This window comes from Typha angustifolia, chromosome 13 (assembly GCF_048772165.1).
Source record: "Typha angustifolia cultivar Huaian chromosome 13, ASM4877216v1, whole genome shotgun sequence".
Classification (NCBI taxonomy): domain Eukaryota; kingdom Viridiplantae; phylum Streptophyta; class Magnoliopsida; order Poales; family Typhaceae; genus Typha; species Typha angustifolia.
The window spans coordinates 12,869,359-12,886,637 of NC_133251.1; the positions used below are offsets into that span (position 1 = coordinate 12,869,359).

Consider the following 17,279-nt stretch of genomic DNA (forward strand, 5'->3'; position numbering starts at 1 on the left):
TTTTAGGCGGAGTTGGTACGTTTTAATTAAAGTATGTTACACTTAACAGGCTTGGCAAGCCTTAAAGTTTAGAGCATGTCTTCGGCGAAGCAGAGCTCATGAATGATTAATAAAGAAAAGAAAAGAAAAAATAAGTTAGTTACACCCAACCCAACGATTTTAATATTAATTATGATCTTAAAAGAACCAAATAAATAAACGACGACTACCAACCAAATAAATAAACGACGACTACCGATCGTCAAGCAGATGGAGACGGAAATGGAGATCTCAAATGGAGGAGATCACAAATCAATCGAGCCTCCGATGACTACGACCGAGAAGCAAATCTTTATCCTCTCCGGTCAGAGTAACATGGCCGGGCGCGGCGGCGTCCGGCCTGACCACCACCACCACAACCACCGCTACTGGGACGGCGTCGTCCCCACGGAGTGCGACCCTAACCCCGCCATCCTCCGCCTCTCCGCCGGCAACCACTGGGAGCTCGCTCGCGACCCCCTCCATGCCGACATCGACACCTCCAAGACTTGCGGCGTTGGCCCCGGCATGCCCTTCGCCAACGCCCTCCTCCCCCACCTCCTCTCCCCCTCCTCTTCCTCGTCCTCCCCAGCTCTCATCGGCCTCGTCCCCTGCGCCGTCGGCGGTACCGCCATCAAAGAATGGGAGCGTGGGTCTTTTCTCTACAATCAGATGCTGCGAAGAGCGAGAGAGAGCTGTAGCAATGGCAGTGGGGAACTGAAGGCGGTGTTGTGGTATCAAGGAGAAAGCGATACAACCTCCGCTCACGTCGCGGAGGCGTATGGATCCAATATGGAAAAGTTAATCCACGATGTGCGATCGGATCTTGGTTCCCCCCAATTGCCTTTCATCCAGGTAAGTTATTAACTTTTTACTCTGATCTGATAAGTATCTGTTCGAATGCTTGAGGACTAATTCAAAAAAACAAAAAATGTTGTAGTTTTCATATGGATTAGCAATACAAAACCATCTATTGCACTTTGATATCGGACAATTGAAACATGGATACCAAGATTAGTCAAGCCAGTCTTGTTCAATCGCAACATTTTAGGTTTCTACTGGCAGATTGTTCACATAAATGGGTAGGTTTAGATTGCTTTGGCTCATCAAGAAGGCATCTACTTAAAACTACTAATCTAGCTGGTCGTTTTAGCTAACTGTTTGCAAGAATTTAAGTTGTTGATTCCTGGGCAACGTTTACATATGGAATTTGGAGATGATTCCCATTTAGTCCACAAAGTGTGAGTATCTGCTTTAGAATATGATTTCCAGAAATAACTATTGGATTTTTATGATGGTTAAGTTCATTGCTTGGACTATAGAAGCTCGACATTTTTCATAATTGTTACTTCGCCAGTTCCTACTCCGCCCACTTCTCAAACTCATGGAATGTATTATAGGAATAGTTGCACTAAACCCCCTCGGCCTCAACTATAGTCAGTTATCACTCTCTAAACTTTCATATTACAAAATGCTCCTGTAACTATGGATTAAAACAATATACATTAAGGTAGGCATCATTAAACTTTAGTCTATAGAACTTGAAAAAAAAAAACAATATTCCCTCACAATAGCAAGCATTCATTCCTTCTCACCAATTATTTAATCATTACCATCTCTTACCCCTTTCTGCAGTAATTGCCCTAAACCTCTCCTTCCGATCGATCTTATCTTGCATATTACTTCTCTTTCATAGGCATACTAAATTATGGAGTTTGGGATAGAGGGGCAGTGGAAGAATTGACATGAATAGCGAGTTTGAGAGATAAGGAAACAAGGAGGTGGGAGAGGGCCTTAAATTGTGGTTTTGTACAGAGAGGATGGAAACTAAAGAAGGGAAAAGGATGGCAGTGAGGGTAGTTCCAAGATACGTAATGTTCCAAGGTGTGGCTTCTTCCATGAAAGAGCATTTTGATACATTCCCAAGGTGAGTCGGGTCAGTGCGACGTCAATAAATTCAGTCAAAAGGTTTGAATCAGACTAACAGGTAGGCAAAGTATATATTGATATGTGTTTATAGTTGAATAATTGTCAGACCAATTTTTTTTCAGAGAACACCTACACTTGAATGTCATGGTCGTGTCAAGCAAGGGTTTTCTGAAACAATTATTTTAGTTCTGGTTATTCAGTTGGCATATAGCGATGCATTCAATTTTATTTTCTGTTGCTTTTCTGTTAAATACCTCATGTCTAGTCATACAATTTGGAATGTTTTACCTTGTAGTCAGCTTTTGTTCTCTTGACATATCTTCCATATTGTGATGCTTATTTTTGAATCAAGAAACATTAAACATTCTCATAGCTTATATATCTCTTTGGAATGCTGAATCATTGTCATTCATATTCTTGTTTTTATTCCTGACTAGCAATCTATTCGATCTTATCAAGCGCCTTGTGATTGTGCAGGTTGCTCTTGCCTCAGGGGATAAGCCACATATAGAAACAGTGAGAAAGGCTCAATTAGGGATTGACTTACCAAATGTTGTCTGCGTGGATGCTATGGGATTATCACTAAATGCAGATCACTTGCACCTTACAACTGAATCGCAAGTGAAGCTTGGCGACATGCTTGCACAAGCATATATCGATCACTTTTTGACATGATAGACAAGATACAATGATTCGAGAAGAATTTTGCGTGATTGTTTTTCTCATTCTTGTACTTTAAATGCAAAGTTTGTGCTGCCTATGCAATAAAGTTCTATACCTGTGCTTGAAGCTTGATATATATATTTGTTGAAAAGAAGTGCTTATGGAATAATGGAACACTTATCTGAAGGCTCAACTCCTGTAATTCTCTCTGTAGGTTAAATTCCACAGCCCTTCCGGAGAGCATTGCTACCATCAAGGAAGGAAGGTGTCTCTCCTCTCTCCCGTCTCCTCTAATGTAGAAGAATTAAAATAGATATTCCTTCATATCACCACAAGGTTTGATATGTTTGAGCTCCTTTGGTTGCCTTATGGTTAAGGTTATTAGTATATGTATTAACTGATGGTGTTTTTGATGTCCTTCGTGGCAGACAGAACTGTTAATACATAGTAAGTTAAAGACTTTTATTTAAGCTCTTTCATGTGGTTATCTCTTTGCTAATAGTATAAGATGCAATATAGAGAGCTTGAAGTATTTTTCTCAAATAAAATTCCCTAATAAATAAAAAAATCAGACTATAATATTATAATGCCAAAGGTAAGTAAACATTTATACTCTCTCTTATAATCTTTGTTAATCCTCTCCATCTTCTCTTTCACCCAATTTTTCTCCTCTCTTATTATTAATCTCTCTCAACTTCTCTCCTCCTTCCTGTACTTACACAAGCCTAATACTGATAGTAAGTTTTACGGTGACCAAACTTTATACCTTGTCCAATTATACGTGGGCAGAAATTAATTTTGTGAAATTAAATTATTTACTAATGGTGTAATATTTTTTAAGGCTATGATAGATCAAACGTCTTAGTTTCATATTATATCTAAGTCATAGTTTAAAAGTGGAATATTATTCACTTTTCACCCATTGAACTAATATTCTTTTTTATAATAACTCTAACTTATTTTAGTACATAATAACTTTTTAAATTACTTTTTCCATTAAGAAGTCGTTATTTACCTTAAAAAAAAATAGAGATCATTATAGAAAAAGGTAATATATATATATATATATATATATTTATATATATATAACGGTGTCCAGTGGCACTCTATCGGCCACAAGCATTCGACCACTAACTTCAAACCATCCTTCGTCGCACTTCCCTCACCGTAGCAAAATGGCGTTGGCCTCCTCTTCTTCCCTCCCCGCCATTTCCCAATCCCAGAGAGCCCTCCCTCTCGTAGCAACAAAGAGGACCCCCTTCCATATCCCATCACCAAGGAATCCAGAGCTGAGACGCGTGACCTTAACTCCCCCTTCCGAGGTAGCCACGAAGTGGAGGACCCGGATCTCCTTCTTCCCCTCCTTCATCAAGAAGAGAGGAAAGAGCAGGGAGCAGCTCAAGGAGGAGCTCCTAGATGCCATCGCGCCCCTCGACCGCGGGGCCGAGGCCTCGCCCGAAGACCAAGAAAGAGTCGATCAGGTCTTTGTTCCCCTCCACCATCTAATTACCTTATTCTTCTTCTTCTTCTTCTTCTATTTTTTCCTTTAAATAGTGGTAATATTAGGCTGAAATTATTAATGGACTCGAGCCCACTTATTGGATGTTTCATACTTGATGTTATGGTAATCGATTTCAGCTTTAACTTGGTTTGAGAATCATGTGCTTTAGCGAGTAAAATTCTTTGCTGTCTGTAGATTGTTCTTTTTTAGCATCATTGCACAGAGAAGTGGCTTTCACGCTAGAAAATTCGCATTTTTAATGCAGGTTAGAAGCCTTCTTATAAGGTATATCAGGGCAGCCATACTTTATTCAAATTCTCTCATACTATTTTGTAGTATACTATTAGCTTAGTAATATTTCTTTCATCTCTATTTGTGCTTTAATTTTTAATTCATCAGATTGCACGTGAACTAGAAGAAGTTAATTCAATTAAGGAGCCGCTCAAATCCAATTTGCTTAATGGAAAGTGGGAGCTTCTATATACAACTTCAAGATCAATTCTGCAACCTCAGGTTCTATATCACTTCTTTTCTTGAGGGACTATGTGCGGGTTTTGTGTTACATATACCACATACGAATATAAATTATAACGAATCATTTGTTTGATCTGCTTTAGTTTTCTTTCTGTTCTCCTTTAGGCTGTTTGATCATAATGATCGTTATAAAATTCCAGTTCCTCTATTAACCTCTGTTTGATCATAGTGCAATTAATGACTATGTTAAAACACAATACATCTATTACTTTGTTGCTTTGTCATATAACTAGCAAGTTAATGACCTATCTGCTGTAAGAAAGAACTAATATAAAAGAAATCATTTTCAAGATATCTGAACCAGCATTGTAAGAATTTGCTGAGATAGACAGGTAGCTTATTTTTGCGAGTAGTGGATCCTGCCCTAAATCATCTGTTTGTTTTTATAAGCTAACAATGGTTTTAGAATCTTCTAAACTCAAAGCAGAGACACCCACAATGCTTAATTGCCATTTTACAACTTTCCAAATACTGCCTATAATGAAAGGACCTAATCGGCAATGACATAAGATGCACATATTTATTTCACTTGAATTTAGGAGAACTTTACTTATAGGTTGTAGTAGATTATTACATGAGTAAGTTTGACTAGATGTTTGTAGTGAATTTTATGGCAAACGTTTGTAGTTTGATTATATAACCACACGAGTAAGTTTAACCCTTCCATTGGTTTTATTTTTGTTCTTTGATCTTACACATACTATGATAATTGACATTATCTTAACTATGGCAGAGGCCTAAATTCTTACGTCCCAATGGAAAGATATACCAGGCCATCAATGCTGATACGTTACGAGCGCAAAATATGGAGACCTGGCCTTACTTTAACCAAGTAATTCTCAGTGCAACTAGAACCTTTATGTTGCTTTAGTTTTCCCTATTGTGGTTATGGTATCTCATTTTTTAAGAATTAAAAAGAGGTCTTTTACTATATTTTTTGCTTTAATTATCTAAGTACAAAGTAATAGCCTGGACAATCTGTGGATCAATTAATTGGGATAACCTACTGGCAACAAATTCCTCAGTAAGAGAGCATGTGATCCTTAGTGTTTAAATTGTTCTAAATGTGACAAATAAATGTGAATGTCTTTTCTCCAGTATCTTCAAGTTCTTGTAGAAATACTTCTGTGTCACATAACTTCAGAGAAATATTGTTGAATTATTAGGCTATGACCATTAAAGATAGGTATATGTAGCATAAAGCAAAATTCTTTCGGTCCTGAGTTCCTAACAGAAATAGATGTACAAGGACATTTTGTTACTGCAGATGCACTCTCATTTTTCTTATTACCTTAACTTGAATTTCTTAGTTATGTAGGATGCTCTTCTGAAGCTTGCTATTCAACTTTTTAGATCACTTTTGCAGGTAACAGCCAACTTAGAACCTCTCAGTGCTAGGAGAGTGGCAGTTGGATTTGATACTTTCAAGATACTTGGTTTGGTATGGCATGTAGTTTTTTTTTTCAGTGATAATCTATTTTATAAGTCCAATTTCCATATGTCGGTAGTAATGATGAAATTACCTAAAGCACATAAAATAGTATTTGGTGGTTACACTTCTACTTCCATTGATACTACATGCACATATCTTTGTATGGGTATGCATTCAAGAGGAAGACATGTTAATATAGATAAGTGATACTTTCTCCTCCTGTAGCTTCTCCATATAGTATCTGACCCTGGAGTTAATGAAGTGTTGTTAACATTGCGCTCTAAAATCTCTTATCTGAAACATGGGATCTGCAAGACTGAAGAAAGATTTCTCGGAAGTGTTGAAAGATCTTATGATCAGCTGAAAACATGATGTCGGCTCTCTGGAGACTGGTCCAGATTTGCTAAGCAAGCAATCGGAGCAACAAAAAGCTAAATTCTGTAAGGCCTAATCAGCAGGCTTACACCCAATATCTCTGGTGTAGTTTGGAATGCAGCTTGAAATCATGTAATCATGACCAATACTCAAATAATTCCTCTAGAAAAGTGGTAGTCATGGATTTATGCAGACCCCAAAAGAAATTGACTCATTTTTCTGTTCTATTCCCTTCCCTGGTCAATACACTCTATCCAAGTCCCATGCTCATTGTCAAATTAGACGCATGAAACCATGAAGAATTCCAGAGGTAAGTGTGTTATTATATATAAGTGATGCAAAAAAGTGAAAAACCTAATATAGTCTACCATAGAGAGAATATATCAAGTATTCACAAGCTGAGCTCAAATTGAAACTGTGCCACGTAGTAAGCTTTATGGAGTCACCTTCTCATTGATTTATTTCAGTCATCAGGGATATGAGTATCAGTAAAGATGGTTGTGTCATTGTAATTTTTAACCTGTAGAACTTTACACATATTGGTTGCTTATTGGAGCTTAAGTGTGCCCCTTGAAACATTCTTGTTGCTAAATCTTTCCTGTTGGATATTGGAGAAGATGTTTCTTCCTCATATTCTCAACTCGTACGAGCATCTCCAATTGGTCTTATCAAGCCATTATTTATCACCATAAATTTGATCCCATGCAAATTGTATATTTAGTATGCAAGCAGTCAAATGCAGTAAAAAAACTCATCTGATGCATTCCTATATTCCTTTTGTTTTAGAAATCTAAAATTTTCTGCTTTTCTAAACTCTTGTTCATTTTTTCTCTGTTGTATTTGCCAATAGATTCCTATAAAAGCACCTGAAAGAGCTCGCGGCGAACTAGAAATCACTTATCTGGATGAAGAGATACGGTAAGCTTATATATCCTCCATTCATTCTCGTATCATTCTCTCATGTAAGATGATGTGGTATCTTAGACAAAATTGACTTCCCTTAATTAGTGGCACATGCTAGTTTTTTCACCCTTTGATAGTTCATTATAACTCATAAGTGAGATGATCTTGATATTTTTCCACTTGTCATTAGATCACTGATGTGAAAAATCCATTTCTGGTTGACAGGGTTTCCAGGGGTGACAAAGGAAATTTGTTTATATTGAAGATGATCGATCCATCATACAGGGTGCCGCTGCAATAGTACAAAGTTTTTGAGAAAATAATAGTAAAAGCTAAAAGTTCAATGCGTGTAACAATTTCATTCTCTGGGGTTTAGTCTTGTATATCTCTGGAAAATTGCCTTGTAATCTGGAGGTACTGCATGTAAATAACATCGACACTCTATTTTTTTTTTCATAAGTAATTCTATTACTTAATATATAAAAAAAACCCCAAAGAAATTGAATAATTTCCCACTGTGCTTTTAATTTGCATTTATCCTTAAATCTCTTTGTAAATTGCATTGTGATGCTCATGGTTGACGTGCAGAAAATGGTTATACTTGATGGACGATAGATTACAGATTACCAAAGTTTACTTATGACATGCTTCTAATTCAGTTCTAATGAGAGTTTCTAATGATTTGCTGCTAGATTTGTTTCACAAATTTCTAAATATCAATCTTTGATTTACTCTTATTCATACTGCTAGAGGTATGATCAACTATATATAATTATGCATATAATTTATATACTAAGTATATTATATAAATAATTTTCTTAATTATATGCTGAATAATAGCATGATATCAATTTTGTGTTAATTATTTATACCTGGCTATGACCCAACCCATTTATAATCTTAAGCAGCTTCAATTTAGCCATTTACTCGAAAACGATAATTGAATATTTTACTTCTTTTTTTTACCTCTAGCGTTGAGATTCGTGCTCTCGAGCCCCTGCGACTTTTCGATATTGTTCATCTTACCGTTGCACGAGCGGCAATCTGCGGCATTTCAAATTGCTTTCGACTATCCCCAGCCCTCCTCACCTCTTCCACACCACCACCTCCTCACCGATGCCGCCCACGAATCAAACCCTAGAAGACGAGAGCAGTAAACCCTAAACCTACGCCTCTGCAGAGATGCCGTTTCGATCCGCCGCCGATGGATCGGAGGGCTAACCTTCCGCCTCCCCCGTCGACCACCAATCGCAGCTGTCCGATCCCGTCCGCCGCCGACTTCAATCACACAACTACCACCTCTTCTTCCTCCTCCTCCTTCTCCTCTTCATCTCTCTCGCCGCCCGGTTTGCTCCGCCATGTTCATGCCGCATTCAAGCGCCACAGATCTATCGGTAAGACCGGGCCATCATATTCTTTGATTCCTCTTCGATTTGGTGGAACATAGCCGTTTCTTGCCATTTATTTGGTTAAATATCGTTGCTTTATGTTGCTTTTTTCTGGAATTGGAAGGTCTGAGGTGAAAAGGAGATTAGGGTTTTGGTGTTTCTTAGTATTGAGATCTGTTACAGGTACAATGCAGTCTTACTTCCCACGAGCGAGCCGGGTTTTGGTTTCTCAGAAAGAGCAGTCGTCGAAGAGCACTGGCTCTATCTCTTCAATCACCGGTAAGATGGTAAACCAGTCCGAAGCAGTAAAATTGCCAGATGTGGGATGTGATCAGAAGAAAGATGGTGCAGATGAGTCGTCTATTACTCCTCCTTCGATTTCTGGGACTATAACTGCCGCCCGTGACCAAAACATGGGCTTGCAGAAGGGGGACTACGAAATGATCGTAGACAGAGAGAAGTCGTCTTTGGAAGTTCTGTCATCTCGGTTGGGATCCCCTCATGTCTTGACTAGTAATGATCTTAAGAAGGGCCAAGCTTATTCAGTTGGCGATGCGCACCTGACTTTTCAGAGTAAGCAGCACAGCTTTTCTAGATTATATGATTATTTAAGTGATACCTTTGTCTTTCTTAGGTTCTCATTATGCAGGTGATAATGCACGGTTGACCATTGATAGTATAAAAGACGACATGTCATCTTATCTGCATTCTCTTGCATTGACAGAAGGGGAGGGTCATTTGGCAAATCGGGCAGCAAATGATCAGGAACAAAAGCAGCAGGATCCTGGGAGCATGGAAGTCTTTGGTTCCAGGATAAAGTTAGAAGGGGCTAATTTATTTGAGAGTAGGGGAGAACAGTTCCATAATCAGCAACATTTGGAGCCAATGACTCGGTGTTCCGTTGTGAGCTCATCAGGGGTGACTACTTTGTCAGTCCATTCAGGTCCAACTTGTCAAAGCACACGGGCTCCTCAAGGTGGGCAGACTGCATTTCCAACTCAGATGTCATCATGCACTATAGATTCCGCTTCAGCTATTCCAGATCATGCCTCTCGAAAAGGACGAGATAGTGCCATTATAGATGGTGATTGGCATCAGGAACACCAACAGGCTCCTAATTTGAATGAAGGAATCAAGGAGAGAGCAGTTTCTGACAATGCCAGCTACCTAACATCTCAAATACCATCCACAAATAACAATTCAAGCTTGGATCAGGGTCTCCCTCAATCTAACAGAGCAGATAAGGCTCCCCGTAAGAAGAAATATGATCCTGATGTGTTCTTCAAAGTGAATGGGAAACTCTATCAAAAGCTCGGTAAAATAGGAAGTGGAGGCAGTAGTGAAGTTCATAAAGTTATATCCTCAGAATGCATGATATATGCGCTGAAAAAGATTAAACTTAAAGGCCGTGATTATCCAACAGCCTATGGTTTTTGTCAAGAAATTGAGTATTTGAACAAGTTGAAGGGAAAGGGGAATATTATTCAGCTTGTTGATTACGAGGTACAAGCTTTAAAAACAATCAATCTATTACTATACCTAATGCTTGCATTCAAACACTACTTAGCTAATCCACCTTCTTCTTCTTTACAATGATACCGTTTGTTATGATTATAGATTATGGACTAAATTCAGATTATTTGATGGATTGAGTCTATTATATTATGGATGTTATTTTCTTTTAGTAGTTCTTCACATGGTTGGCTTGGTGATAATTTAATATTCTTGAAAAAGTTGTAGGCCTTTGTTGTTAACCATGCTGAAAATGATGCCCATATATGTTTGTATTCAAACTGTTGAATAAATTGCATTGATAATCTAATAAGAAATTCTCATAATAGGAGGAGAAGAAAGAGGTAACCAAGTACAATATGAAAACATGACGCCATAGAATTGCTCAACTCTCTCATTATTCTACTTATACATTACCGATTACTCCAGGAGCACAATCTGACTTGAGACTGATGATCATGTTGACTTGTAAACAAGTTGATTAATATAATTTTGTTTCCTGCAAAAGATTATTTAATGACCAAATTCCTCAGTAAGCAATTGCAATTAGATATACTTGGGTTTTCTACTTTTCTTGTACAACAGACATGGATAAGATTTGATGAATTGTTTCATATGATTATGAGTCTTATGATGGGATCACGGGATTGTTAAAGCATAAAATGAAAACCTTGTGACTGACTAGTTGGATTGCTTTTTAATGTAACCATTGAGATTTATTTGACTAGAATGAACCCAGTTGACAAATTTACGCAAATGGTAACCTCTGGATTCATATTTTTTGATCCAATCAAGCAAATTCCTTGATTAATATTTATTAGTAAAGATATGCTGAAAGGACTAGCTCTTTTACTAGGAAGTTGGGTACTTTTCCTTATTATCTTTTGACATTATCCAAGTAAAAATATTTCATTGTTGTAATTTGATATTGCTGTAAGTTAACGATATAAATAAAAGAGTTTCTAAGGGGCATCTATATGTTGCTAACTCCTCATTGCATCTACTGGAGGAATCTATGTAAAGCTGTTTAATGTGACCTATATGCTTCTAGACTTGTAGTATCTTCGAATTAATATTGCCAAATATAATAAAAGGTACTGAGTCATTATTTGATATCTTGTTTTATCTCGATCTTTTTGTGTCATTGATTCATTGGAATATCCATGAATACAAAATGCAAAAGACTTGTATACTAAGCTGTCATTCTCTTTGCACTCATTGCTATTTGCATTTGCAGATATTTTTTTAATGGAATGCTATATTGACCTAAAATCTGTTGACATCACTTGCCAGGTAACAGATAAAAGTTTGCTTCAAGAAGGATCCCCAATGATAAAGGATGGAAGAATTAAAGATGATCATTACATTTACATGGTACTTGAATATGGAGAAATTGATCTAGCTCACATGCTTGCACATAAATGGAAGGAGATGAGTAATATAAGTTTGGAAATAAATGAGAACTGGTTACGATTTTACTGGCAGGTAATCATATCTTTAATAAAGTCCACCATTTTCTGCTTTTCACAGTCAAGTGACGATTCCTCTGGTCTAGTTGACAGCATATTCCTAGACCTGAAAATGGTACTTGAATGGTCTGTCTTTATATGTCCACATTGTATGTTCCATATTAGCTTCAGAAAGCAGATCCTCCAGCTGTACTCTTTAAGAAATGCTAATTATTTGCAAAATGAAACAATACCATCATGGACAAACAAAGAAGATAAATTTACTTTATTGGTGAAAAATGATTGCAAGCTTTTATGAGTTTGAATTTCTCAGTTGTTAGATTTCTTACTCTTATGCTTGTTATCATACATAATTGAAATTATATCTTTATAAGGTCAGAAACTAGATCTATAAACTTAGGGAGTATTTGGTTGTTAGAAAGTGAGGAACGAAAGTACTGCTCTTTTAGAATTTCTCTACTTCTAATGTTCGATTGCAAAAATAAATTTAAAAAATGACTTATTAACTTATAAAAAATAGCTTCATTTTATCTTTTTGACTTCCATTTTTGAAAGAAGAGTCATTTCATTTAAATCTATTTTCTAGTAACTAAATGCACCCTTACTATTAGTAAATTGTAATCTTAAAGTGTTCTTTCAAATTTAATATATTATTATGCATCCGTCATGTTGCTTTCATGAATTGAAGTTAATTCATGTTAATTGCATATAATTTTCTTGATTTCAAGTAAGCCATTGAACTTTATTAGTGCCTTAGTTTGACTAGGTTTAGAATTGTGTCTGATCATGTCAATATTTAGTTGTCTGAGATTCCTTTTCCACAAAATCCATTCAATATTGGGTTAAGATGAGAAGACCAGACTATTTGTTCTATGGAGGTTTGGTTGCGCCTCAGGTAGACGTCTGCCGATTAAGGATGGATACATTGTTGCATTCAATTGGGCTTTGACCAATAACTAGATCATTTCGATCATGAAAAGCGAGATTCTTCAATTAGAACCTCTGCTCATGAGGAGTGACCATGAAATTGATCCAGAAACTTAATGAGGGGCAAAAGCTTAAAAGATACTATATAACCAACTGATACGAGTACAATATCTGGAAGGTGGTTTCTTTTGGATTTAACTTTAATTAGTTTATCTACATTTTTACTAATTTCTGTTCTAGACTGTCTTAACTTAGGAAGGAGGCTAGTTGATATTAGTTTTCATAGCTGCACGATTCTCAGTAATCACTATTGTCTTAACTTTGTCCACCTAGAAAGAATTTCTCTTCGCATATCTGAAATTTTGAAGCAACATGTGGTTTGAGTTCCCTTTCCTTCACAAGGCAGTTTAGCATCAACAGGATCACTATTCATTCAAAACAAAAGGAACCATCTTGGGACCTCGTGCCCGCAAAGTTGAGTTGTTTTGTTAGATCTTATGCTAATACTTTAGCATGCAAGGTTGGTTATTGGATCTTATTATCTTAATCTCACGTTATTTTACATGTACAATTTCTAAAGTCCAAACAATTTAATTTGGCTGTAAGCTTTTCCTCCTTGTACCAAGTGATCATGGTATGAGCATAGTAAAACAATAGGTGTAAAGTTCCATTGATCTCCTATCTTCACTTTCCTTACTCTTAATGTCTATTTCTACTGCAGCAAATGCTTGAAGCTGTTAACACCATACATGAGGAGCGTATTGTGCATTCTGATTTGAAGCCTGCCAACTTTTTGCTGGTCAGGGGCTCGTTAAAACTTATTGACTTTGGTATTGCAAAAGCTATATTGAGTGATACAACAAACATCCAGCGTGATGCGCAGGTGATCACGGGTCATCTTTTCCGTAGATGTTGCCTTTATTTGAAATTAGTAGTTGAATCAAATAATGTTATGGGGATGGAGGCTTTTCATAGGCAGAGAGTGATTTTTTCCATGATTGACTGCAGGTGGGAACACTAAACTACATGTCCCCCGAGGCATTTATGTGCAATGAACATGACGCGAATGGGAACACTATTAAGTGTGGACGCCCATCAGATATCTGGTCTCTTGGCTGTATTCTTTACCAGATGGTGTATGGTAAGACACCATTTTCGGAGTACAAGACCTTTTGGGCCAAGTTTAAGGTTGTAACAGATAGAAACCATGAAATAGTTTATCAACCAGTCTCCAATCCGTGGCTCATCGATCTGATGCAAAGATGTCTTGCATGGGATCGCAATGAAAGGTGGAGGATTCCTCAGCTACTTCAACACCCATTTCTTGTTCCTCGGGTGCCACGAGAACTGGCACTCGTCGACGACGGCCATCCCCGTAAATTGCTCCTGGATAGGATTGGAATTCATTGGAATCATCCTGAAGTGTCTAGGTTGTGTTCTCAGCTTCATGAAGTCATAGACAAGCTTGAGAAGGCACAAAATGTTGGAAGTAGTAAAATGGAGCAAAATGTTTTTGAATCTGTATATCATGTAATAGACAAATGATATCTAGACATCAAGGAATACTATCAATGGACATGGTTCACCGTGGATAGGAAGCTAGAGACAGGAGCTTCCTGTCGTAACATACCTACTACCTTAAAATGCAATGGTTGCTTGCTGGGCCTGCCATTTCCTATGTATGATAAGTGTTACCAGGTAACATATCCTGCTTGTTTTGCCAATATGATTGATGCTGTACCTTCTTCATCATCTGCAAATTTTACCTCTAAATTACTGTCATAGATAGGTTATGCTCCTAGAGGAATCTGATACTAATTTTCTAGCCATTTCACCACTCCACTGCAAACCGTCAATGCTGGTACCAAGTCCAAGTGAAGCTAGAACGAATCAGCTGTCATGCTGAAAGAGATTGATCACCCTAATTGTCCAGCCCAATAAGCCAACTAGGCTACTAGGATTAAAGGTATAAATCGAGGTATACTTATTATTATTTATTTCTAAATGCATTCTGCTTGCCTAATTTATCTCAAGTATTACTGTGTCTAACAAAAGAATTATCTTACTCATAATTATCGAATGGGACACTATTTTCAAATACTATTTTTTAGATGCGCTCGACTTGTAATGTAACATGGCTATAAATCTAAAATTTTCTGTGTTATTATCAGGTTCTAAAGCGTTAACGTTGTCCAATCAGATCAATGGCATTGCATTCATTTTCACTTTTTTTTTATAAAGATCATGTGCTAGAGCTACAATCTATAGGCTAAATCTATAGTCATTAGAGGCGAAAACGAATCGAATATAGATCTGATAGGGCTTGACCCACGTTTAGATTTATATGATTCATAATTTAGTCTGTATAAATAGATATAGATCGAATAATTTTCGAATATAGAATTAAATCTTAAACGAATAAAGATTAAATTTTAAATAAATTATGACATTTCTTTAGGACACAATTTACACAATATTAAAAAGTTTTTTTTTTTAAATCTTCCAAGTCAAATACATAAAGTTAGCAAAATTAATCTTTACAAATAATACAGAAACTCATCATTAGTAATAACGTAATCTGAATAAGCAAACTAAAACTATAATTATTTAAGAAATATGTAATAAAAATATATTTGATATTAGTATCCATATTTAAAAAATTATACCCGATTTGTATTCGTATTCATATCCGAGTTTTATGTAAAAAAAAAATCCATATCTGATCAATATCTAAAGTTTTTCTAAAAATCCTACCAACTTTTTAATCTATATCTCGATTTTGTTTGCAAAAATTCTACCCATATAAAATCTCGACATGCAAGTTCTCTCAGGTATTTCACCGGCTATATCTGAGTTAAGTAAAAAAAAATTTATCCTAATCAGATTGAATAGCGGGTCGGACTAATTTTCACCCTTAATAGTCACCCAATAAATATTCTATCAAAATATTAACCTTGGTTTCAATGGCACAGCATGGTTTACTTTTCAATTTTCTATTGTCTCAAGGAGGCTAATCAGTATGCCCTTTGGCTAGTCAACTTAGGTTAAATCCCAAGAATCTTCTTCAGTTTGGGCCTTCTCTATGCCTTCTGCTCTTTATTAGAAATTGTGTACAGGGATATTTTAGGTATCTACCCAAATAACTGAAGTGTCTATGGACTAATTATCCAAACAAAAAAAGGAAATCAGATAACTTGGAAGTATTTTAGGTATCTAATACATTGCCTTTTTAACAAATATTAGTAGTTTAGTACAGAGGATACCAGAGCGGAATTTACCATTTTACCCACGCGTGAGTGAAGGCAACACAACAGTACGACACTACTTCCCGTTTCCAAAATCTAATGTCGACCCCACCACCTCACCTCCCCGCATTCCAACCTCGTACAGCTCCGGCCGCCTGTTTCTCCTTCCGCCGCGTGTCCTTCGTCGACCATGGGGAGTTTTCCCTTGACCTTGTCCAAACCATCCACCCGGCTCCCGACACGTGCCAGTTTCGGCACCCGACCGGAGCGGACCCGGACCGATGAGAAAGTACCGGAGGAACTATTTCCGCACGAGCCGGCAACTGGGTCCGACCCGTATAAACCGGATCCGCATCCGCTCAACGACGCGCAAACCGACACGGCCATGCGTTAGTGGGGTCAGCATCGACGTTACATGGACGGAGCCAATGATTTCCACTCACACCCGGTTCCTCGAAGTAACCCACTCGATGACCACCGTCTGATTAGATACTCGAGCAGATCTGACGCTAGAGAACCCGCGCCACGTTTCCCATCTGGGTGGGGTCCGCCTTCTGGTTACTCTGTAGTTTTCTTAAAGACCGCCCATCTTGACCGCAAAGTAAATGGTAGGTTCAGACCGCGTGGTGGTATAAATATTTCGGAAAATTTGCATTTTGCAACCTGCCTTTTCCTCTATTCTTAGTTTACATCTTGCAAACCATAATATTTACGTAAAGAATACTATAATTAATTAAACTTAACTAAAATCTTAAGTTAATTGATTGCACTTAAACAATCTTACACAGTTGAAAATAACTTAATTAAATACCCTACCAATCTAAAATACCAAACCTAACCTGAACATTAATTCTTTTAAGTTACTCAGAGACGATGCCTTTAATCTTACCCAAACATTTTTGCACATATTTCGTACAAAGGAGATGTTAAATGATTTGAAAATATTGAAAATGATGAAAAGGTAGGGTGTTAAATACAAATTTCTTTATTAAATTTCTTTTTCTTTGGAGTTAATGGGATGATGAGATCACAACGTGGGAGTGGTTTAGGCGTAACGAACAACACTACTTATTTTTGATTAATTTAAGACCGTTGTTACGGATACCAACAGAAAGATAGAAGGAAAAGAAAGCACCTTTGATAGCTACATGTAGGTTAAATTGCAGTTCTATCGGTTGAAAAAACACAAGGTTAATTGTTGTTCAATGTGGCTTAATTTGCATTTCTACCCCTAATTTTAGGAAGAGTTTACTTTATGAATAAGATTAATTTTAGATTAGTTATATCTCTTTATTATTATTCTTAAAATAAGATATTTATTTTAGAAATAATTATTCTTACGTTCACTTGTATTCTAGAGTGAGTGCAATAATTACCTTTGAT

At 37.0% G+C, this 17,279-nt stretch overlaps 3 protein-coding genes across 4 annotated transcripts; all 3 read left to right on the forward strand.

The window, feature by feature from the left end:
* Positions 1-205: 205 nt before the first annotated feature.
* LOC140774020 (probable carbohydrate esterase At4g34215) lies at positions 206-2,744 on the forward strand. The gene is made up of 2 exons (XM_073116839.1): positions 206-873; positions 2,425-2,744. Exons 1-2 carry the CDS (start codon positions 250-252, stop codon positions 2,620-2,622), a joined length of 822 nt encoding a protein of 273 aa, XP_072972940.1. The 5' UTR covers positions 206-249; the 3' UTR covers positions 2,623-2,744.
* Positions 2,745-3,716: 972 nt separating this feature from the next.
* Positions 3,717-7,838, forward strand: LOC140772842 (probable plastid-lipid-associated protein 4, chloroplastic). The gene is made up of 6 exons (XM_073115056.1): positions 3,717-4,091; positions 4,511-4,624; positions 5,379-5,477; positions 6,012-6,086; positions 7,303-7,370; positions 7,581-7,838. Exons 1-6 carry the CDS (start codon positions 3,786-3,788, stop codon positions 7,654-7,656), a joined length of 738 nt encoding a protein of 245 aa, XP_072971157.1. The 5' UTR covers positions 3,717-3,785; the 3' UTR covers positions 7,657-7,838.
* Positions 7,839-8,376: 538 nt separating this feature from the next.
* On the forward strand, positions 8,377-14,375 carry LOC140772952 (serine/threonine-protein kinase MPS1). Of its 2 annotated transcripts, none has more exons than XM_073115217.1 (6): positions 8,377-8,749; positions 8,927-9,316; positions 9,393-10,246; positions 11,549-11,740; positions 13,373-13,534; positions 13,660-14,375. In XM_073115217.1, exons 1-6 carry the CDS (start codon positions 8,560-8,562, stop codon positions 14,194-14,196), a joined length of 2,325 nt encoding a protein of 774 aa, XP_072971318.1. In that variant the 5' UTR covers positions 8,377-8,559; the 3' UTR covers positions 14,197-14,375. The 2 variants fall into 2 exon arrangements, with proteins under 2 accessions (XP_072971318.1, XP_072971319.1); XM_073115218.1 differs by having other exon boundaries at positions 9,468-10,246.
* The last annotated feature ends 2,904 nt before the right edge of the window (positions 14,376-17,279 follow it).

What these genes read in the sequence shown, in the direction of transcription:
- LOC140774020 (XM_073116839.1), top strand. Translation starts at nt 250, where the DNA reads ATGGAGACGGAAATGGAGATCTCAAATGGAGGAGATCACAAATCAATC. An exon ending in CCCAATTGCCTTTCATCCAG is followed by an intron (nt 874 to 2,424) that starts GTAAGTTATTAA and finishes GTGATTGTGCAG; the next exon opens with GTTGCTCTTGCCTCAGGGGA.
- LOC140772842 (XM_073115056.1), top strand. Translation starts at nt 3,786, where the DNA reads ATGGCGTTGGCCTCCTCTTCTTCCCTCCCCGCCATTTCCCAATCCCAG. An exon ending in GATCAATTCTGCAACCTCAG is followed by an intron (nt 4,625 to 5,378) that starts GTTCTATATCAC and finishes TAACTATGGCAG; the next exon opens with AGGCCTAAATTCTTACGTCC. An exon ending in CCTGGCCTTACTTTAACCAA is followed by an intron (nt 5,478 to 6,011) that starts GTAATTCTCAGT and finishes TCACTTTTGCAG; the next exon opens with GTAACAGCCAACTTAGAACC.
- LOC140772952 (XM_073115217.1), top strand. Translation starts at nt 8,560, where the DNA reads ATGGATCGGAGGGCTAACCTTCCGCCTCCCCCGTCGACCACCAATCGC. An exon ending in GGTTACGATTTTACTGGCAG is followed by an intron (nt 11,741 to 13,372) that starts GTAATCATATCT and finishes TTTCTACTGCAG; the next exon opens with CAAATGCTTGAAGCTGTTAA. An exon ending in ACATCCAGCGTGATGCGCAG is followed by an intron (nt 13,535 to 13,659) that starts GTGATCACGGGT and finishes GATTGACTGCAG; the next exon opens with GTGGGAACACTAAACTACAT.